The 22253-nt window shown below is 45.5% G+C and overlaps 4 protein-coding genes across 5 annotated transcripts; all 4 read right to left on the bottom strand.

Annotated features, from left to right (window-relative positions):
- Positions 1-1004: 1004 nt before the first annotated feature.
- On the bottom strand, positions 1005-5871 carry LOC6508049 (AP-3 complex subunit beta-2). Its single transcript, XM_001965970.4, has 4 exons — positions 4804-5871; positions 3907-4744; positions 2632-3852; positions 1005-2573 (listed from the first exon to the last, which is right to left on the bottom strand). The coding sequence occupies exons 1-4, from the start codon at positions 5443-5445 to the stop codon at positions 1786-1788; spliced, it is 3489 nt and encodes a 1162-aa protein (XP_001966006.3). The 5' UTR covers positions 5446-5871; the 3' UTR covers positions 1005-1785.
- Positions 5872-6319: 448 nt separating this feature from the next.
- LOC26513753 (L-asparaginase) lies at positions 6320-9638 on the bottom strand. The gene is made up of 4 exons (XM_032452820.2): positions 9488-9638; positions 8496-8731; positions 7489-8238; positions 6320-7420 (listed from the first exon to the last, which is right to left on the bottom strand). The coding sequence occupies exons 1-4, from the start codon at positions 9567-9569 to the stop codon at positions 6713-6715; spliced, it is 1776 nt and encodes a 591-aa protein (XP_032308711.1). The 5' UTR covers positions 9570-9638; the 3' UTR covers positions 6320-6712.
- Positions 6320-14004, bottom strand: LOC6507968 (L-asparaginase). 2 transcript variants are annotated; one of them, XM_044717172.1, is made up of 6 exons: positions 13713-14004; positions 13081-13643; positions 12084-12319; positions 11077-11826; positions 10258-11008; positions 6320-6646 (listed from the first exon to the last, which is right to left on the bottom strand). In XM_044717172.1, exons 2-5 carry the CDS (start codon positions 13352-13354, stop codon positions 10301-10303), a joined length of 1968 nt encoding a protein of 655 aa, XP_044573107.1. In that variant the 5' UTR covers positions 13355-13643; positions 13713-14004; the 3' UTR covers positions 6320-6646; positions 10258-10300. The 2 variants fall into 2 exon arrangements, with proteins under 2 accessions (XP_044573107.1, XP_032308709.1); XM_032452818.2 differs by lacking the exon at positions 6320-6646 and having other exon boundaries at positions 10137-11008.
- A 4574-nt stretch (positions 14005-18578) lies between these two features.
- Positions 18579-21987, bottom strand: LOC6493882 (venom carboxylesterase-6). Its single transcript, XM_001967746.4, has 4 exons — positions 20981-21987; positions 20576-20923; positions 20148-20440; positions 18579-20079 (listed from the first exon to the last, which is right to left on the bottom strand). The coding sequence occupies exons 1-4, from the start codon at positions 21905-21907 to the stop codon at positions 19857-19859; spliced, it is 1791 nt and encodes a 596-aa protein (XP_001967782.3). The 5' UTR covers positions 21908-21987; the 3' UTR covers positions 18579-19856.
- Positions 21988-22253: the final 266 nt, after the last annotated feature.

The raw sequence follows: 22253 nt of genomic DNA, 5'->3' as shown, positions 1-22253 counted from the left end.
GAGTACAGTTCTGTAATCAGGGAACTAAGTAGCTCCTTTCCTCATTCAAAACATTGCTTAAATATGGTTTTTTAATTTTTCGATTTTTCCCCAAGGGGTTCCCCTATAAAATGCTGCGTTTTCGCAGTGTCCCCCACTTTGGCCCCTTCCGATGTGCATATCTCTGCCAATTCTCATCCGATCTGGAAATGGAGTACAGTTCTGTAATCAGGAAACTAAGTAGCTCCTTTTCTCATTCAAACCATTGCTTTAATATGGTTTTTCAATTTTTCGATTTTTTCCCAAGGGGTTCCCCTATAAAATGCTGCGTTTTCGCAGTGTCCCCCACTTTGGCCCCTTCCGATGTGCATATCTCTGCCAATTCTCATCCGATCTGGAAATAGTATACAGTTCTGTAATCAGGGAACTAAGTAGCTCCTTTCCTCATTCAAAACATTGCTTAAATATAGTTTTTCAATTTTTCGATTTTTCCCCAAGGGGTTCCCCTATAAAATGCTGCGTTTTCGCAGTAGCCCCCACATTGGCCCCTTCCGATGTGCCTATCTCTGCCAATTCTCATCCGATCTGGAAATAGTGTACAGTTCTGTAATCAGGGAACTAAGTAGCTCCTTTCCTCATTCAAACCATTGCTTAAATATGGTTTTTCAATTTTTCGATTTTTTTCCAAGGGGTTCCCCTATAAAATGCTGCGTTTTCGCAGTGTCCCCCACTTTGGCCCCTTCCGATGTGCCTATCTCTGCCAATTCTCATCCGATCTGGAAATAGTGTACAGTTCTGTAATCAGGGAACTAAGTAGCTCCTTTCCTCATTCAAACCATTGCTTAAATATGGTTTTTCAATTTTTCGATTTTTCCCCAAGGGGTATAATATGATGTGGCCCCATAAAATGATGCGGTTTCTCAATGTCCCTCTACGTTTGCCCATTCTGATATCCATATCTCTGAGCCTTTTCTCATTTAAAATGTAGTACAATCTCTCGCAGATACCCAAATAAAAACATCAACTTTACAATTTAAAATTCAAGCTTTATTTCTTCTCTTCCATATTTTGCTTAGTTGGGGAACATCGATCGAAACAAGGAGCTCCCTTTGTTCTTGATCCCGGCAGGAGAACGCGTTAACAGGTTGGTATTCGCTTGCCAAATGATCTTTTGCGCTGTATATTGTATGAATATAGTATATATGTATACTGGGTGTATATATATATAGATTCGATATTCGTTTGTCTTTGCTACGAGTTGAAGAAGGCCGCATAGAGCACGAAGGCAACAGATTTACAACATCAAACAGTTTACAAATTACAAATTACACGTTACGATTACGATTACGATTACTCCAAAGTGTTACAAATATATAGTGCGGGCACTCATACATATACACACGACACACACAATCATAACTAACTAGGAAGGATTGGATTTGGATTTGGATTGGATTGGATTAGGATCTCGATTTTCTGGAATTTCAGCTTTGTATATATATATATAAAGACATATATATATGTATAGGAATAGTAAAAGCGATAGAATCATGATTCATGTATATTTGGATGGGGCGCACGGAGCTCCTTGGGCCTGGCGAATTAGATTCGAGGATCTTGTGGTGCCCATGGAGCACTGTCGCCCTGTCCGTTACAGTATATAGTTTATAGCTAAGTGGTAATGCTTAGGATTACGTAGTGAGGCGGCTCTGCTTCTCCCTTCATTTGTTCTCGCTTGAGTAGCGCTGTCTCCAGCGGATTCGTCTCCATCTGCCATCTCGCTTGCTTTCGCATCGCTGGCTCGCTTCACATGGCGAAGCTGAGCTGCAGGGCATTCCTCAGCTCGTTCAGCACCATGGAGCCAATGACCATCTTCTCGCAATTGACCAGCAGGGTCAGGGCGTCCTCCGTCTGCCACTGGAGCGTGAGCAGCACGAGGCTCTTCGAGCTGAGCGTCTGGCCGGCGAAGCAGTGCAGCTGGCCGTTGGGCGAGCTGTGCGTGTGCGCCACATTGATGCACTCGACGACCTTCTGGCGCAGGGCGGACACGTCGATCAGGTCGCTCCTCAGGCCGCGCAGCTCGCACTGGTGCTCGTTCATGCCGCGCAACTTGGCCCGCTCCTCGCGGTGACAGCTCTCCCCGATCTGGACGGACCGCACCAGCTCGCCCACTGGCGGCTTCAGCTGCACCCGCGAACTGCCCGCACTGGAGACCACCTCCAGGTCCACGGCATGGGTGGAGTCGTTGAAGTCCAGGCCCAGGATACCGCTGGCCGTTTGTTGCGGCTGCAGGACCAACACCGGCGCAAACTCGTTCAGTTGCATGCCCGCCGGCAAGGTGGTCTGGCCCAGTCGTATGTTGGTGATCTCCTGCTCGCCCCGGTTCTGGAACTGCAGCTCGATGGAGCACATGCCCGAGGAGAAGAGGTGGGGGGCGCGGGTGAAGCGGTAGCCCAGCTGGAGTCCATGGCCGCTCACCTTATTCAGCAGCTCCTTGTGCTTGAACTCGATGTGCGACGGTCCGACCAGCTCCACCCGGTTCCTGGCATGCTGCGGCTGCAGTGGAGCTGCCTGGCCACTGATCAGAGGAGTACCTGTTCCTGGACACGTGAAAATTAATCTATTTTAGGAGAATCCCTGTCTGGTGCTTACCGGGCGTTAGGAAACCTCCCAGCGAGGGCGTCATCACAGGACCTATGGGCGGAATATCATCCAGATCGAGTAAAAGATCCAGATTGCTCTTCGAGGGCTGCTTCTCCTTCTCCTTCGGCTTCGACTTGGTCTCCACCTCCGGCTTTTTGGCTTCCTTCTGCACGGCGTCGTTGTCGGTTCCCGAGTCGCTGTCCTCGCCACTGCTGCTGCCGCTATACGAGGAGGAGTCGCCGCTCTCCGAGGTGCCGGAATAACCAGCAGCATTACTATTATTGTTCGTGGCTGCTTTTTCCGGCGCGGGAGCCACCACCTCGTTGCTTCCAGCATCGATTAGATCGCCCGAGGACGGTGGCTCCTTCTTCGCGGAAACCTTGGCGGGCTGTTCCGCCTTCGCCTCCTCCTCCTCCTCGCTGCTGCCGCTGTCTTCGCTGTCCGACTCGCTGTCGCTGGTGCCGCTGCCACTGCTGCTGCCGGACTCCGAGTAGGCCGAGGACTTGTCCTCCGACTCCGAGAGGAAACCCTTCTCCCGTCCGGTACTCTTGTTCTTGCCGGAACCGCCGCCGGAGGCGTCTTTAGAGCGCCCTGCCGGCGACTCCTCGCCCGGCAGCTTCTCCTGCATGAAACCGGCAATGTTGCGCACCGAGGAGTCCGGCGCAATGGCCGGGAAGGGCGGCAGCTCCTTGTACCCGGCCGCCGGCATGTTCAGGTAGTGCGACAGGGAGCCCAGTTGGAAGTTGTTGCCGTCCCGGTACTTGCTCTCCGGCACCGGAGCCGGCTTGCTGGCGAGGAAAACCTGGCGGGCGTTCTGGCTGAGAACGCTGCTATTGCCGCTGGCCGGGAAGATGATCTGGCGCAGGAAACGGGCGCGATCGCGTACATCGTAATTGGGATCGTAGCGGGCCAGGGTGAAGACGTACTGGCAGAGCAGCGAGGTCTGCTGCGGATTGGTCAGGTAGAGCTTAACACCGAGATTCAGCACCTGCAGCTTGACCACGTCCTGCTCGTCCACGAAGGACTTGGCCATCTTGCGCAGCACATCGGGGGCTATAAGTGGCACCTTCTCGTTGTACTCGCCGATCAGCCAGATGATGGCCGCCCGGGCAGCCGGCACGTTGATGTAATCGATCAGCTTCGCCATCTGGGTGATGATCTCGAAGTGCTCGGCTGCCTTCGTTTGCAGCAACCTCTTGATGACCACAACGCTCTCCGCCACAACGTGTTCTGTAGAGGAATCGGATTACCAGAAAGTACAACAAACACTTTTGGAATACCTACCATCGTGATTCGATAAGAGATGCACCAGACCACTGAGACAGGTCTCGGTTACCTCCTTGATGCTGGAGGCGCAGCGTCCGATGGCCTGGATGGTGGCCGCCACGAAGGAACGGTCGCTGCTGGAGATGTAGGTCTGGAACTCACGCAGAATTAGGGAGATGCTGCCCGCCGAGGCCAGGTTGGTGAGGATGTCCAGCTTGAGGAGCTTCAGATGCGTCGGATCGCTGGTGCGCACAAAGAACGACTTGAGATGGGGCTCGAAGATGGCCTTGCGCTTGGTGGACATCGAGGCGATGCAGTTGAGCACCACGCTCTGCACTTCTTTGTGCGAGCGCAGTAGCCGGATCAGGGCCTTGGCTATCAGCTGCACCTCGTTCTTGGGCGCCACATGGTGGTACAACTGGGCCACCGCCATCACCACCGAGGCGTTGCGCGACTGCAGAAGTGGCTTCGTCTGTCGCAGCAGCAGGCGGTGGTCCACATCGATGTGGTAACTGCTTCCCGGGGAGCTGGGCGTGCGACTGCCGCCGTTATTGTTGTTGCTGCCGCCACCGCCGTTGTTGGGACGCGACTTGGTCTTGGCCTCGTCGTCGCTGCTACCATCGTCGCTGTTCGAGGAGGAGGAGTGCGAGGACTCGTCGTAGAAGCGCTCGTTGGTCGGCGTTTCGGCCACACCATCGGCCAGATCATCGTCCGCATTTGGATCCACGAACTGGGTGCGGGCGTAGCGGGTCAGCATGTTGATGATGATCACCTGGCCCCACTCGTCCACATCCACCAGCAGGTTGCAGAGCTTCCTATAGTTCTTGTGGATGAGATCCACCCGCTCGGGACAGACCTGAAGCGAAAACAAGTTTTTGAGAATGAAGTGAGCAAAAACAGGATGAGAAAACCCACCTCATCGAAGGCCATGACTGCTGAGCCCACCACCAAGGTGGTCCTGTCCGACAACAGCTTCTCAATCACCATCACCAGCTCGTCCTTCTGGTCGGCGTCCAGGGAGTACAGCTTGGGAATGGCATGGGCTGCCGTTTTGCGCACATAGGGACTTAGGTCGGCGGCGCTGTCCCGGATCGCCAGCATCACGATCGGCACAATCATGCTGACCCGAATGGAGGAGAGAACCCGGAGGGCGGAGGCGCGAATCAACTGATTTGGATCCTTCAGGGCGCGCTGGAACGTGGAGATGGAGAGCAGGGCCAGGTCCTGCTGCTCCTCGGCATAGCGCACCAGATAGACGTAGACCAGCTTCTTCACCTCGATGTTCTTGGACACGACATTCTTGACCACGGCCGGGAACAGATCGCTGGCATCCCGACCCCGGGCAATCATGCCGATGATCCGCTTCATGGCCTCCAGCTTCAGGCCGTCCTTGTTGCTGTCCAGCATCTGCTTAAGGTCGTCGTGCTTGCGGCCGTCGCTCTGGAAGAAAGCGGCTCCGCTGGCTGGATCTGCTCCGAACTCCACGTCCAGACCCATTTGGGGTCTCTCCACGTACGTGGACATCGAGAACGGATTGCTGGCCGCGTTCTGTTGCATCCTGTCCCGTTAACAGTCGTTACCGCTCCCTGTTCGTATCCGTTTTAACGGGTGCGTGGGCGTGCAAGAAAGTTGGAAGTTGGCACACAAAAAAAAGTCCAAATCGGCAGCCGTGGCAAAAGCGTCTGCGTTGAAACCTGCTGCTCTCCTGCTGTCCTGGAATGTGGAATCTCTGGGGAAGTCTCTGGCCACGCTTCGTGCAATTTTAAATGGGAAGCTACGGTTCTGCGGTGCAAGGACAGCCGTAAATTACTTCATTTTTCTTTTTTTTTAAGCTTTCCTGAAGTGTCAAAGCGATGAGCAGCTTTCGATAGACGTCGCCGATAACTACTTTCTCCGATTGCCAAATAACGGCCTTTGTTCTAAAAATGATCTAAATTTTTGTTCTAAATACTGTTAACAATATAGTTTTCCCTTTTCGCTGCTTGAAATAGCACTAATTTGTATTAATTTCTTAGAAAATTAAAATAGCTTCTTAATTATTGATAGAATTAACCAAAACTTATTTATTTAAAATATTATGGTATATTTCTATCGATTTTGCTGCGCCAGTAACGTCATAAGTGTTGCCAATTTAAAAGAAAAATGTTTGCGGAGTTGCCACCTGGATCAATACATTTAATTTTATTTTTTATTTTAACTATATTTATAAGCTATACATTTTATTTATGTTTAGAAACAATATTCCTAAAGTTAAAAAAAAAAAAACTATAATAATTTTTAACATTTTACAGTTTTTTTTTTTATTTATTTACAACAGAAAATAATAAATGGTTACTGAGTTGTTTCTATTTTTATAAATGTTTATATTAAAAAAAAACACTATTTTAAACTCACACATTCAGTTAATATTTTTTAAATCTTAACACAAAATAATCTGAGTTTTAAATAATTCGTGGACTGTTTTTCCATTTATAATATATATTACATTACATTTAACAATTCGAAGACTTTTTAAGTTCAAATAAAAACAAAAATGATTCAAACACGGTTTAAATACAAATGCTAGTTAGTATTAGTATCAAAATACACTCACAAGTTGCACGTTTAGTTAGGAACCCATGGACTAGACACGACTGATTAAAGGAATATTAAGTATTTAATAAAAAAACTGTCACAGAAATTATTTTTTCCGTAATTAGCGACAAATATTTTCGATGGTATTCCGAATTCTTAAAATAAATACACAAAAGTTCAAAACCAGGAGAATATTCCGCTAAAAAACAGCAAAAATTAAGTAATCTTTTAACATTAAACTACCCGGGACTCATCCTGTGGATTTTAGGGCTTCCAAAACCGCAGGATGTCCACCTCGTTCTGCATAATCCCACGGCGTCAGGCCGAGCATGTCCTTCTCGTTGGGATTCTCGAAATACGGGAGGACGTAGAGGATGACTTCCGGGTGGCCGTGCAAGGCAGCCACATGCAGAGCCGTCCTGCCCGACGGATCGGCCTGGGAGAGATCGGCGCCGGCCAGTTGATAGGACTTCATCCGAACAATGGAGCCCCTGGCCGCCGCGGCACACAGCTGCTCACCCACCGCCCGCGAGGATCCGGTGAGATGGGCGCCACAGTTGATCAGCAGCTGGATGATCTCGTGGTTGTCGGTGGACACTGCCTCCAGCAGGGGTGTGCGGTCGTACCGATCACGGACATGAACAGAGACTCCATTGTTCAGCAGGTACTTGACGATGTCGACACTGCCCAGCTGACAGGCCAGGTGGAGGGCCGTTCTCTGGTCGTGATTAATGCCGGAGAGGTCAGCTCCGTAGGCTTTCAGGTTGTTGATCTTCTTAAGATCGCTCTCCGACACGGCGGCGTTTATCATGGCCGGGAAGAGGGTGGCGCCCAGCTGGTCCAGTTCCTGTGGCGAGGACAGGTGCAGGGATCGAGCCACTGCGTCCACCAGATCGTAGTCCTCTATTTTAGCCGCCTTCACCGAGGTCAGTTCGCCGCGCAGGTTCGACTGCATCATCTGGGGATTCGATTCATAAATCAATTATTCTTCTAATCAGAGGAATCTTTGCCAAATCCTCCTCCTACCTGTTTCTTGACCTCCAAGGACCACTCCGTCTTGCCAATGACGTAGGCCAGCTTGGAGAGCGCCGCCTCCGGGGTCATGTCGTAGCCGGGAATCACGCCCACATCGCACAGGACCTTGCCCGTGTCGTAGATCTCGGCCACAGTGCCATTGGGACACTGGGTGCAGTTGATGATGATCACGCCCCGCTCATCGGCAGCCCTCAGCTCCTCGATGAGGTCCTTGCGGTTCGAAGGGATGTTGCCAGAGCCGAAGGACTGCAGCACCACGCCGCGGATCGGTGGCGCCAGGAAGGCACGGAAGGTGGAGTGTGAAATGCTCGGGAAGATGCGCAGCAGACCCACGTTCTCGTCGAGATTCAGGTGGACGCAAAAACGCTCTATGCTGCACGGCCGGAAGATGAGTCGGTAGTCCACATTGACGTCTATGCCGATCCTCGCCAGGGGCGGCACATTCGGCGAGTCGAAGGCGTCCAGCGAGTTCGAGCTCACCTTCACCGTCCGGTTGCCGCGCATCAGCTTGTGGCCGAAGAAGATGCACACCTCCGGAATGATGTAGTTGCCGGCTATGATCAGGGCGGAGGTGAAGTTGTCCTTGCCGTCGGTTCGCGTCTCAAAAATGGGTATCTGGGAGCCGGTGATGATCACCGTCTTGCCGAGATTCTCCAGCATGAACGAGAGGGCCGAGGCGGTGTAGGAGAGAGTGTCAGTGCCGTGGAGGACAACGAATCCGTCGAAGAACTCGTACGATTGCTAGAAGAATAAGATTATGGGGAAGGTATTAGCCTAGATCTCCTCAAGAAAGTAAAAGTTTTAAACCAAAAATAGTCCATTGAACTTAAGACTGAATTGAAAATAAAACCAAGCCACTTGTGGCTCCAAAAATAATACAATACTCTCAAGAGAAGAAGGGGAATACAATATATGATATTAAAATCGGATTAGGGGCACTACATTATTCATAAAGTTTATGCAGATTTCCAGTTTCGAGTTCAGAGCATTGTGCCAACCTGAATATCGCTGGCGATGCGGGCCCAGTCGTTCATGGTCATGTTGCTGCTGTCCAGAAGCGGCGTGTACTCCGTGATCTGGTAGAGTATCCTGCGGTCCACGCCCTGGACGAGGGGCAGGACCAGTGGGGCCATCGAGGCGGAAGCCCCAAACCGTTGCAGGGCATACCCCTCGTCGTGGATGTTGGGGTACTTCCGGATGTGCCGCACCAGGGCGTTGGGAATGGGTGCCAGAACTGGAAAAAAGATAAGCTTTAGCTTTTACTAAAAATAGAGTTACTTAGATTGCATATCTCTTTAATTAAATATTTTCTAAAATGCTTATCAAGCCTGAAGAATGATTTAAAATATTTATTTAATCTTGAAACTCTATGAGTTTATTATAATATCTGCTATTAATATTAATATCTATTATAATATCTGCTATCCAAAGTTATTTATGGAATAAAAAAACATATTTCAGACAAGAAACTCTCTTAATTTTAATCTAAAAACTACACAATCAATAAACAATCTACAAAACTGACAGTTTTTTTGCTTTATTTGTTTACAATCGCGACTTTGAGGGTCAACTATTTGCCAATCACGACTTTTCTAATAAATAATACTATTTACCCACGATAACCTCTTTACCACTTCGGAAAATAAGTCCACTAATTAGCTAATTAATTTGTAAATTAATGTTTTAACAAGGGTGTTGACAGAATCTAAACAAACAAATAGTTTTAATTTAAAGGGGATTCCCGGAAAAAAGGAATTAAGTTTCAAGATAAGAACACTACTTCTATTCTATTAACTATTCTCCAAGCTATATGATATCCGGCACTTCTCACAGCTCTTTATTTTTATTATTTAATAATTTACAATTAATAAATAGCTATTAGTTAGTCTAGAATCTTGGTTTTCCAAGAAGAGTCTTGAAAGTATGGATCTCTCTCTAAGGGCTATGACACACTAGAACTGAAACCCCTATCTCCTCAAACTCCACTCACCACTCCGCTCGTTCCGCATCATGCCGATGGTGCCGCCGGTATAGATGACCTTCACCCGGGCCTCCTTGATGTCCTGGGCCATCAGCTTGCCGTCGCTCTTGTTCCGCCGGATGGTGGGACTGGGCAGGGCGTCTTAAGTGTTGCCAATTTAAAAGAAAAATGTTTGTGGAGTTGCCACCTGGATCAATACATTAAATTTTATTTTTTATTTTAACTTTATTTCTAAGTTAAAAATTTTATTTATGTTTAGAAACTATATTCCTAAAGTTAAAAAAAAACTATAATAATTTTTAACATTTACAGTTTTTTTTTTATTTATTTACAACAGAAAATAATAAATGGTTACTGAGTTGTATCTATTTTTATAAATGTTTATATTAAAAAAAAACACTATTATAAACTCACATATTCAGTTAAAATTTTTAAAATCTTAAAACAAAATAATCTGAGTTTTAAATAATTTGTGGACTGTTTTTCCGTTTATAATATATATAACATTATATTTAACAATTCGAAGACTTTTTTAAGTTCAAATAAAAACAAAAATGATTCAAACACGGTTTAAATACAAATGCTAGTTAGTATTAGTATCAAAATACACTCACAAGTTGCACGTTTAGTTAGGAACCCATGGACTAGACACGACTGATTAAAGGAATATTAAGTATTTAATAAAAAAACTGTCACAGAAATTATTTTTTCCGTAATTAGCGACAAATATTTTCGATGGTATTCCGAATTCTTAAAATAAATACACAAAAGTTCAAAACCAGGAAAAATTAAGTAATCTTTTAACATTAAACTACCCGGGACTCATCCTGTGGATTTTAGGGCTTCCAAAACCGCAGGATGTCCACCTCGTTCTGCATAATCCCACGGCGTCAGGCCGAGCATGTCCTTCTCGTTGGGATTCTCGAAATACGGGAGGACGTAGAGGATGACTTCCGGGTGGCCGTGCAAGGCAGCCACATGCAGAGCCGTCCTGCCCGACGGATCGGCCTGGGAGAGATCGGCGCCGGCCAGTTGATAGGACTTCATCCGAACAATGGAGCCCCTGGCCGCCGCGGCACACAGCTGCTCACCCACCGCCCGCGAGGATCCGGTGAGATGGGCGCCACAGTTGATCAGCAGCTGGATGATCTCGTGGTTGTCGGTGGACACTGCCTCCAGCAGGGGTGTGCGGTCGTACCGATCACGGACATGGACAGAGACTCCATTGTTCAGCAGGTACTTGACGATGTCGACACTGCCCAGCTGACAGGCCAGGTGGAGGGCCGTTCTCTGGTCGTGATTAATGCCGGAGAGGTCAGCTCCGTAGGCTTTCAGGTTGTTGATCTTCTTAAGATCGCTCTCCGACACGGCGGCGTTTATCATGGCCGGGAAGAGGGTGGCGCCCAGCTGGTCCAGTTCCTGTGGCGAGGACAGGTGCAGGGATCGAGCCACTGCGTCCACCAGATCGTAGTCCTCTATTTTAGCCGCCTTCACCGAGGTCAGTTCGCCGCGCAGGTTCGACTGCATCATCTGGGGATTCGATTCATAAATCAATTATTCTTCTAATCAGAGGAATCTTTGCCAAATCCTCCTCCTACCTGTTTCTTGACCTCCAAGGACCACTCCGTCTTGCCAATGACGTAGGCCAGCTTGGAGAGCGCCGCCTCCGGGGTCATGTCGTAGCCGGGAATCACGCCCACATCGCACAGGACCTTGCCCGTGTCGTAGATCTCGGCCACAGTGCCATTGGGACACTGGGTGCAGTTGATGATGATCACGCCCCGCTCATCGGCAGCCCTCAGCTCCTCGATGAGGTCCTTGCGGTTCGAAGGGATGTTGCCAGAGCCGAAGGACTGCAGCACCACGCCGCGGATCGGTGGCGCCAGGAAGGCACGGAAGGTGGAGTGTGAAATGCTCGGGAAGATGCGCAGCAGACCCACGTTCTCGTCGAGATTCAGGTGGACGCAAAAACGCTCTATGCTGCACGGCCGGAAGATGAGTCGGTAGTCCACATTGACGTCTATGCCGATCCTCGCCAGGGGCGGCACATTCGGCGAGTCGAAGGCGTCCAGCGAGTTCGAGCTCACCTTCACCGTCCGGTTGCCGCGCATCAGCTTGTGGCCGAAGAAGATGCACACCTCCGGAATGATGTAGTTGCCGGCTATGATCAGGGCGGAGGTGAAGTTGTCCTTGCCGTCGGTTCGCGTCTCAAAAATGGGTATCTGGGAGCCGGTGATGATCACCGTCTTGCCGAGATTCTCCAGCATGAACGAGAGGGCCGAGGCGGTGTAGGAGAGAGTGTCAGTGCCATGGAGGACAACGAATCCGTCGAAGAACTCGTACGATTGCTAGAAGAATAAGATTATGGGGAAGGTATTAGCCTAGATCTCCTCAAGAAAGTAAAAGTTTTAAACCAAAAATAGTCCATTGAACTTAAGACTGAATTGAAAATAAAACCAAGCCACTTGTGGCTCCAAAAATAATACAATACTCTCAAGAGAAGAAGGGGAATACAATATATGATATTAAAATCGGATTAGGGGCACTACATTATTCATAAAGTTTATGCAGATTTCCAGTTTCGAGTTCAGAGCATTGTGCCAACCTGAATATCGCTGGCGATGCGGGCCCAGTCGTTCATGGTCATGTTGCTGCTGTCCAGAAGCGGCGTGTACTCCGTGATCTGGTAGAGTATCCTGCGGTCCACGCCCTGGACGAGGGGCAGGACCAGTGGTGCCATCGAGGCGGAAGCCCCAAACCGTTGCAGGGCATACTCCTCGTCGTGGATGTTGGGATACTTCCGGATGTGCCGCACCAGAGCGTTGGGAATGGGTGCCAGAACTGGAAAAAAGATAATTCATAACTAAATAGCTTTTACTAAAAATAGAGTTAGTCAGATTGCATATCTCTTAAATTAAATATTTCCTAAAATGCTTATCAAGCCTGAAGAATGATTTAAAATATTTATTTAATCTTGAAACTCTATGAGTTTATTATAATATCTGTTATCTAAAGTAATTTATGGAATAAAAAAACATATTCCAGACAAGAAACTCTCTTAATTTTAATCTAAAAACTACACAATCAATTAACAATCTATAAAACTGTCAGTTTTTTTGCTTTATTTGTTTACAATCGCGACTTTGAGGGTCAACTATTTGCCAATCACGACTTTTCTAATAAATAATACTATTTACCCACGATAACCTCTTTCCCACTTCGGAAAATAAGTCTACTAATTATCTAATTAATTTGTAAATTAATGTTTTAACAAGGGTGTTGACAAATTCTAATCAAACAAATAGTTTTTATTTAAAGGGGATTCCCGGAAAAAAGAACTAAGTTTCAAGATAAGAACACTACTTCTATTCTATTAACTATTCTCTAAGCTATGTGATATCCGGCACTTCTGACAGCTCATTATTTTTCTTATTTAATAATTTACAATTAATTAATAGCTATTAGTTAGCCTAGAATCTTGGTATTCCAAGAAGAGTCTTGAAAGTATGGAGCTCTCTCTAAGGGCTATGACACACTAGAACTGAAACCCCTATCTCTTAAAACTCTTTACCCAACAGAGGCTACTCCACAGCTCCACTCACCACTCCGCTCATTCCGCATCATGCCGATGGTGCCGCCGGTATAGATGACCTTCACCCGGGCCTCCTTGATGTCCTGGGCCATCAGCTTGCCGTCGCTCTTGTTCCGCCGGATGGTGGGACTGGGCAGGGTGGGCGAGGCCGGTGGCATGCCCTTGTCCAAGGAGGTGAGACGCTCGTGGAGCGACGACGGTAGCCGGACACTGATGTCGATGGGTTTCGAAGCGAGGGTTTCGTGCGGTGGATGTGCCGGCGCATCTCCTCCGTTCGCCGACATGGCTGGCTATTAAATAAACCGCAAAGAGTCCGGGGACGGCTTGAGATTCGCGCAAAAGGGATTCAGATGGCTCGCTTATCGCTGCAGCTGCCGGAATGGAATTGAACTGGGAACCGACGACGTAATCGGCAAATCCATTAACCCGTGCGGGAGCTGTTTATTTGGGCAACTCGTTATCGGGCAAATCCGAACACAATTTCAATTCCAAATCCCAAATAGTTCGCGGGGGGCAGCGAAAAGCGAAGAATCGAAGAGAGGAGCACGTGGTGCGGGTGTTGCAAACAAATTGCTTTTGGAGGAAATTAAATTAGAAAGCGAATAGACAACAGAGGACAGTAAGACAGAAAAGCACAATCACCTCGGGCACTCGTTTATCTAACAGATAGCTGTACGACAGACATGACTAATCTAATGAAATTCAAATACACTCCCATTCGGAGCACTGTTTTTTTTCCATTTGACTAAAATATACTTCCATCAGCTGGTTGTCTATCGATAGATGTCTTTTCCTCTCGTTTTCCTTCAATAGTTGTCTATTAGATTTGTTTGTTTTCTAAATATAATCTATTAGCTATCAGAATTTCAAGTTAAATGTTGTTTTTGTATCTCTCCCGTGTAGATAGATGGAATCTTCGTTTCCCTTGTATTGATTTGTTTACAAATTCAAACTTGTTCCAGCCATCTGGCAGCGCTGTTTATAAACAAATGCTTGCCAGATAGATTTAAATAAAACATGCCGAGTATAAAATATATAAACATTTATTTAAAACAAACTTTCTCCATAAAAATATAAAAGAAAAAACAACTGACATTCCTAATCTAAAAAGACGGAAAGGTTTTTAATTATATGCCTAGAATAGAACTTAAAATTAATACATATTAAATAAATTCAATTTCTTTTAAATTTTAGTTAAAAAAAAAACTAAAAGAAATAAATTTAAAAAGCTTAAAAATCATCAAAGTACTATAAACTGACTTTTTTCAACGATCTGGCAGCACATAATCTTCTTGCTATCAAAAGCTAAAAGCCACCGTTAAAGGGAAACAACTTTAATTTTTTTTTTCAGTACCACTCTAAGCTGCGAAGTGTAAAGACGTGTGACTAACGACCAGTAGGCAAAAAGAAAAAACCAAACCTTATCAGTTAAAAAAAACCAACAACTATAAGCCAGTGATATACAAAAACAAAAAACACAAAAAACGAGAGCAAAAAGAGAAAAAAGAGAGGCAGAACAAAAAAAGGGCAGGTGCCCAAAAACTATTAAAAAATGCCCCCCGACATAAATAGACTATTTAAAACATCCAACACAGAATCGAAATTCATGACCATAAATAGAACAGACAATAATACATTTAAAGGCCTGAACCCATTCTTGATTAAAAAAGTAATAGACTACACGTGCAATGGTGAAGTGGAGACAGTCAAGGTCACAAAAGTAGGATCATTATTAGTCAAAACAAAAAACAACCTGCAAGCACTAAAACTAAAAAAAATGACCACCTTCCACGACTTTCCTGTAATAGTTAGCGAACACAAAACGCTCAATTTCTCCAAGGGAGTCATATACTCCAACGATCTTCGCAACATTGACGACGAAACTATTTTGCAGGAACTTAAACCACAAAACGTCTCAGAAATACGCAAAATTAAAAAAATTGAAAACAATGAACCCAAAGAAACTGGACTGATCATCGTAACCTTCGCATCATTAACCCTCCCAGAAACAATGATGATAGGATATGAGAGAGTAAATATACGCCCATATATCCCTCTCCCAATGAGATGCAGAAACTGCCTCAGACTTGGACACCCCACAATCGCTTGCACATCAAACAAAACCTGCAACAACTGCTCAGCCGAACAACACACAGCCATAGACGAAATATGCTCCAACGACAAATTCTGCATTAATTGTAAATACAGTCTAACAGACAATAAGCACAGCCCATTAGACAAATCTTGCCCTGAATTTGTTAAACAAAAGGAATTAACATCTATCAAAACAATAGAAAAAGTGGACCACAAAACCGCTCTAAATATATACCATTCTCGACACATCCACCAACCAACTTTATACTCCACAGTTTCAACCGATAAATCTAACATCCAAGCATCAACAACCACCAAACCGCAATCCATTTCATCTAATCATCAAAAAAATTACAAGAACACTGCCATCACTTCTGCAATCACTAAACCTCAACAAAGAAACGCAACAACATACGATGATCTCGACTCGCACATGGACACCACCCCACCCACAGCATCCACCTCCACATTAGCTCCTATTTCATCACTTAACTCTTCCATATCGGAAGAACTTAAACTTAGAATCTACACAAACAAACACAACACCCTCGCCAAATCCTTAAAATCTAAAGAGAAAAATGAACAAAAACAAAAAAAAAACAATAAAAACAAGAACCAACTTAATAGCGACAGCGACGGTTTCTAAAAAAAAAAAAAAACAGCAAATTAGTTCTATCAATCAGTCAAATCCAAAAAAAAAAAACTCTTAAACAATGCTCAAAATAATTCAGTGGAACATGAACGGATACATTAACAACTACAACCAATTACAAATTATTATAAAAAACCATAGCCCTAAGATAATCTCCATACAAGAAACACACCTACATGGTAATCAAAATATACCTATCCCAATTAATTATACACTTTATCAAGTAAACTCTGCCACAAACAGATTTGGGGGAGTTGCACTCCTCATCCACAACTCATTGCAACATCATAATGAACCAATCAACGCCTTTGACTTTGACACAATAGCAGTAACAATATATTCAAAAATTAAATTCACCATAACATCTTCGTACATACCACCCAACAAGAACTTCACAATCCAAAACCTAAGAAACATATACGACAATTTACAACCTCCCCTACTAATAACTGGAGACTTCAATAGCTGGCACAGAAGCTGGGGCTCAATAAACAACAACAAAAGAGGTAACACACTATTTAAATTTATAAATCAATCTTCCCTCATAACAATGAACAACGGCTCAGCAACCCACTTTACCACACATCACACTTTCACACACATAGATCTCGCATTTGCTTCTCCCCCTCTGAATCTGAACTCCAAATGGCATACAGATAGCTCCCTGGCCTGTAGCGACCACTACCCAATACACATCGACCTATTCGAAGAACACAACATGAACAATCCCACTGAAAGACCAAGATTTAACCTTAACAAAGCAAACTGGCCCCTATTCAAGGATATCGCAGACAAGCTGTCAACTGACAAACCCCCTAGCTCAAATATTAATAAAGAAGCCGCCAATATAACCAGAATAATAATTCTGGCCGCCAATGAAGCCATTCCCCAATCACGCCACTCTAAGAGAAAGAGGAACGTCCCATGGTGGGATAAAACACTTCAACAATTAAAAAACGAAAAACGAATTGCCTGGAATATACTTAAGAGAAACATCAACACTACAAACATACTAACATACAAAAAAGCCAACGCTAAACTTAAGCGGGAAATAAAAATTAGAAAAAAAATGTCAATGGAAAACTTCACAGCAGAAATTAACCCAAATTCTCCCATCGGCGAAATTTGGACTAAAATTAACCGTTTCTGCGGCCTTAAAGCTAGGCACAACATCCACTGTCTTACCAATCCAAACGACCCAACACAAAGCATACTAGATCGAAATGAAATAGCTAACACCCTCTGCACCCACTGGTCCAATACCTCACGAGACAGCCATTTCCATGCAATATTCTTAGAAAGGAAATCCTACCCGATCCTTAACACACACATCCCCTCACCTGCAGCTCTTAAAATAGAAAAGGATATAACTTTCATAGAACTCCTTGCAGCACTCAACCAACTAAAGGGGAAAACGCCGGGTCGCGACCGCATAAGCTATCCTATGTTAAAAAACCTATCCAAAACACTACAATATAGACTTCTGAATCTATTCAACAACATACTCAAATCACACATCCCTCAGCAATACAAGGCAAGCAGTATAATACCCATTCCTAAAGCAAACCTGAACAAAACCGACGTCAACTCATACCGACCCATCTCCCTCAACCCATGCATATCAAAGGTCCTTGACAAAATAATAGCTAAACGGCTATGGTGGCTAGCCACAAATGGCAAGCTTCTAGATAACCGTCAAATGGGATTTAGAAAGGGAAAATCGGTTTCTGATTCTCTAGCCATTCTAGATTATCAGATAACTACATCTCTTTCAAGGAAAAACCATACATCGATTATCTCGCTAGACTTCGCCAAAGCATTCGACAGGATAGGCATCCACAGCATCATTGACGAGCTCAATGCTTGGAAAATTGGCCCAAAGATCCTAAGATATACAAAAAACTTCCTCACCAACAGAAAAATTACAGTTCTTGTAAACAAATCTTACTCCAACCCCCAGCCACTATACAACGGAATACCGCAAGGATCTCCATTGTCAGTGATACTCTTTGCAATAGCCTTTAACCAACTCAACAAAATACTAGCTACCCACAAAAAAACAGAATTCACTGCCTACGCCGACGACTTTACTATAATGTACAAACTAGGTAAAATACAAAACAGCCTTAACATAGACCCACTGCTAAACGACATCAATCAATGGTGCAACTACTCTGGTGCATCACTCTCAACCAGCAAGTGCAAGCACCTGCATATCTGTAGAAAGAAAAACTGCAATTTCACTCTGCAATCCAACAACTCCCCCCTACAGAATGTCACGTCCCTTAAAATACTTGGCATAACAATAACAAAAAATTACAAATGGAACAAACACATTGATAACCTAGCTCTGGAACTATCCAGAAGACTAGACGTAATCAAATGCCTGTCTAGCAAAAAATTCTGCAGCAACACAAACACAATCATATACGTGGTAAACTCCATTTTAATGTCTAAAATTGACTTCGGCATACATCTATATGGAAATGCACCAAAATCGACACTAAGCAAGCTTAAAACGATTTACCACTCTGCAATAAGAATCGCCTTAAACGCCTTCCGCACAACCCCAATCAATAACCTATTATACGAAGCCAACATACTACCGATAGAACATAGGACAACATACGCAACGCAAAAAAATATCAAAATTATAATCAACTCCAAAAACTCTCCAATAGAAAAAATTTACAACAAAATAATAAACTCTAAAAAAACCCCAAAATTCCCGTCTTCACTGCACAACACAATAGAACATTTAAAAAATCTTAATATACACATATCACCGCTGACATGCAAAAGGGAAAAGACCCCTCACTGGCTGCACCACATCACAAATATAAACACTTCACTTCACACTCTACCCAAGGAAGATACACCACCCTTAACCTACCAACTACGTTTCAACGAACTGAAAAACACACTACCAAACAGACATTTCCTGTATACAGACGGATCGAAATCAGCTGACGGAGTGTCATTCAGCGTAACAACAGAAAACGAGATTATAGAACACCACATTCTACCTCAATACTCCTCCATATACACAGCCGAAATATCAGCGATCCTTAAAGCATGCAATTACGCCAGCAAACATGGAGGGAAATTTGTAATCTGCACAGATTCCCTCTCAGCTTTACAAGAAATCGACAACATCAAAAACCACAACTTTTACACCTCCTCCATAAGGAATATATTAAATAAAGACAATAAAAATAAAATTCTGCTACTATGGGTCCCAGGACACTGCGGGATCATAGGTAACGAATTCGCAGACGAAACTGCTAAAAAAGCCCATAATTTCCCTCTTATCATCCAAAACAACTTCAACCAAATAGACATCCTTAAACACATTAAACGGAACACCCAATCCCTCAAATACGAAATACTCAACCACTCCTCATCACACTACAAAAACATCAACCACGACAGTGAACCAAGCAAAAACATCTCTCGAGCCGACTCAATTAAATTCTTAAGAATTAGACTAGGACACACCAACCTAACCCACAGTCACTTACTTACTAAAACACCACCTCCAATCTGCCCAAACTGCAACACAATACTAACCCTACAACACTTATTAATCGACTGTCCTGCCCTCGAGCAAGAGAGATCAAAACTAAAATTAAAACAAACATTAACTGAAATCACCTCATTTGATAATATACAACAAACAGTACAATTCCTAAAAAACATAAAAATGTACCACACAATATAAATTGAAACTTCCATATACATAAATATGTAAATAGAATCTAATTAAAATACTTAGTCATTAACACTTAATTTAAGAACACCACACATGTTACATATTATAAAATAGATCTTAAGCAGAAGGCCATTGTAGCTATTGCTTAATACAAAAGCAAAAATTGCCCGCACTTTAAAATTGTTGGCAATTCCTTTATAAATAAAAAAAAATAAACTTTAATTTTTAAATTTGTTTGGTTTGATATTTATCTGCTTGGTGTACTCCCATTCACCGATGAAATAATACAGAGTTAAAAAAAAAATAATAATACATTAGCTTCTTCGGACTACAGTTCGTTGTGGGCGTGGCTGGCGGGCAAATGGGGCTTCAAGTCGCGCCAAAAGTCGACACGGTGCTGCATTAGTTCATTTTCCAGCCTGAACAGCGACGCTTTGGTGGCGGCCACCTGGTCATCCGCCTTGGTTCCCAGTCGCACGTACTCCACCGGGTAACTGGAAGCAGCATTCCACACGGGCAAGCTGGTGGTCACATTCGTGGGATTCGGATTGCTGGAGAAGCGATATTTCTCATTGAGTTTCCAATCTTACTAAGCTGTATTATTTCAGATGTTTCTCACCCAGTTGTGGCGAAGCTAACCCACAGTTGGAGCATCAGTTCGCGCAGCTCCAGATCCTGTTTCGTGGGCACCGCACTTACAAACAGCTCTCGTCCAATGGGGAAGAGGTACTGCAGCTCCTCCGCATGACAAGCTCCATAGAACTCGTTTCGTTCGCCCTTGAAGATCTCCGAAAAGCTGGCGGCGCCCTTGTGGTCGAAAAGATAAACGTATGTGGGGGCCACATCCTCATGGGACATTCGAAGGCGCAGGTACTCGTCAATTCCAGCCACAAACCATCCATCGGAGATGAGCTGAGAGGATTTCAATGATATATTATTAGTTTTTTGGCCTCTTAAAGGTGGCCATTGTTAGTTTAAGATCTCTGGTCTGTTATTCCGAATAGTAGTAGTGTTCCAAGATTATATTTTAGATCTTAGGCCACTTACATCTGTTAGGTTCTGGTGGTTGGCCTTGTCGTAGTCGTGGCCCGCCTTGAAGTAGAAGCTCTCGATCCGCTGCGTTATACTCTGTTTCACCGAATCCTCGTGGTGGTCGTAGTTCAGCACCACGGGAAGCACCTGGTCGAACTGCGACTTAAACTCCGCCATGAGATGGGGCAGATTGAGCAGAGCGGCTGTTTTCAGGAGGCCCTCCTCGGCGGTGGCGCCCACCATCAGTGGCAGCTGGAGGCCGTGTGGTGGGGGGGCCTGGCGAGGTGGTACTGTCAAGAAGGCGTCCTCGTGCTCCGGCTCGATGACTGGCGGGAAGGGGATCATCGGATCAAAGTCCCAGACCTAAGAAGAAGCTTACGGTATTCACATATTCCTAGAATCCTTCCACGCAGAACTTACAAACATGTCGTACAAGGAGGCGACAATATCCTCTGCTGGCTTCCCCCGCAGACACTGCAGCTTCTCTGGCCAATCTCCAAGGGAACCGCAACCCACCAACTCGGCCAGCTTGGTGGCCCGACTGACGGCTACGCCCTTGTGAGCGGGTTGGGCCCAGGGATTGAAATAGGTTCCCGACTGGGCGATGCCACGATGCAGCAGACCCCTGGACTTTGGCGACAACATGTGGTAGGTGACACTGGCTCCACCGGCGGACTCGCCGAAGACCGTTACACTCTTTGGATCGCCGCCAAAAGAGGCAATGTTGGCGCTAACCCACCGGAGCACCTCGAGCTGATCCTTCAAGCCGTTGTTTCCCGGACAGTCCAAGGTCTCCGTGCTGAGGAATCCCAAGGGACCGAGCCTGAAGTTGGCCGAGACCAAAACCACATCATGATCCAGCAGGAAATCGGGGCCGTAGAAGCTACTGATGCCGGAGCCGCACTGCCAACCGCCGCCATGGAACCAGACCATAACTGGAAGGGAACCATTAACTTTCGGCGACTCCGGAGTGTAGACATTGAGGTAGAGGCAGTCCTCGGAGCCCTCGATGATCATGTCGCGCCGGAAGGGATCGCGCTGCAAGCAGATGGGGGCGTCCTTCACCGCCAGACGCTCGCCCTCCCAGGCGGCCTTGGGCACTGGCGGACGGAAGCGGAGATCGCCGAGCGGGGGCTCGGCATAGGGAACGCCCATAAAGGCCTGCATGTGCCGGCCATTGTGGGTGGTCAGGTGGCGACCGATTAGCCAACCACCATGTGGCAATCGCACGTGTAGGCTCTGGGAGTTACGGGCATCACTCCACGGAATGGCCAAAAAAACGAGAAGCAGCACCACCGCCACCGCCACCACCGCCGAATGGAAACCACCGCGACCTGCGTTTGTCATTGCGTCCGAATCGAGACTGATTAAGTGGGTCCGAAGCTCTGGCGGTTTTAAGATTACAAAATCATCGGTAGTGTCGCTGTCCACCAAGCTTCCGAAGCGAACTCTCCGTCCGTCCGTCCGTCCGTCCATCCGTCCAGCCTGCAGCGAACTTGTTTACCAAATTTTTTCGCAGCCCGTCTCTTAGCTCATTAATTCTGCTTATTTTTTTAAAACCAATGGGGGGTACTCTAAAAAAAGCATCAAAATATAACTATCATTGTCTATGAATTGTTTTTTTGTCTTAAAAAACAATTAATAATTTGTATAAATCATTCGGATGAAGTACTCACTTGGAGATGAACAAGTT

This window comes from Drosophila ananassae, chromosome XL (genome assembly GCF_017639315.1).
Source record: "Drosophila ananassae strain 14024-0371.13 chromosome XL, ASM1763931v2, whole genome shotgun sequence".
In the NCBI taxonomy this organism is placed as follows: domain Eukaryota; kingdom Metazoa; phylum Arthropoda; class Insecta; order Diptera; family Drosophilidae; genus Drosophila; species Drosophila ananassae.
The sequence above is the reverse complement of the archived record's forward strand: the minus strand, read 5'-3'. Positions and strand labels throughout refer to the sequence as shown.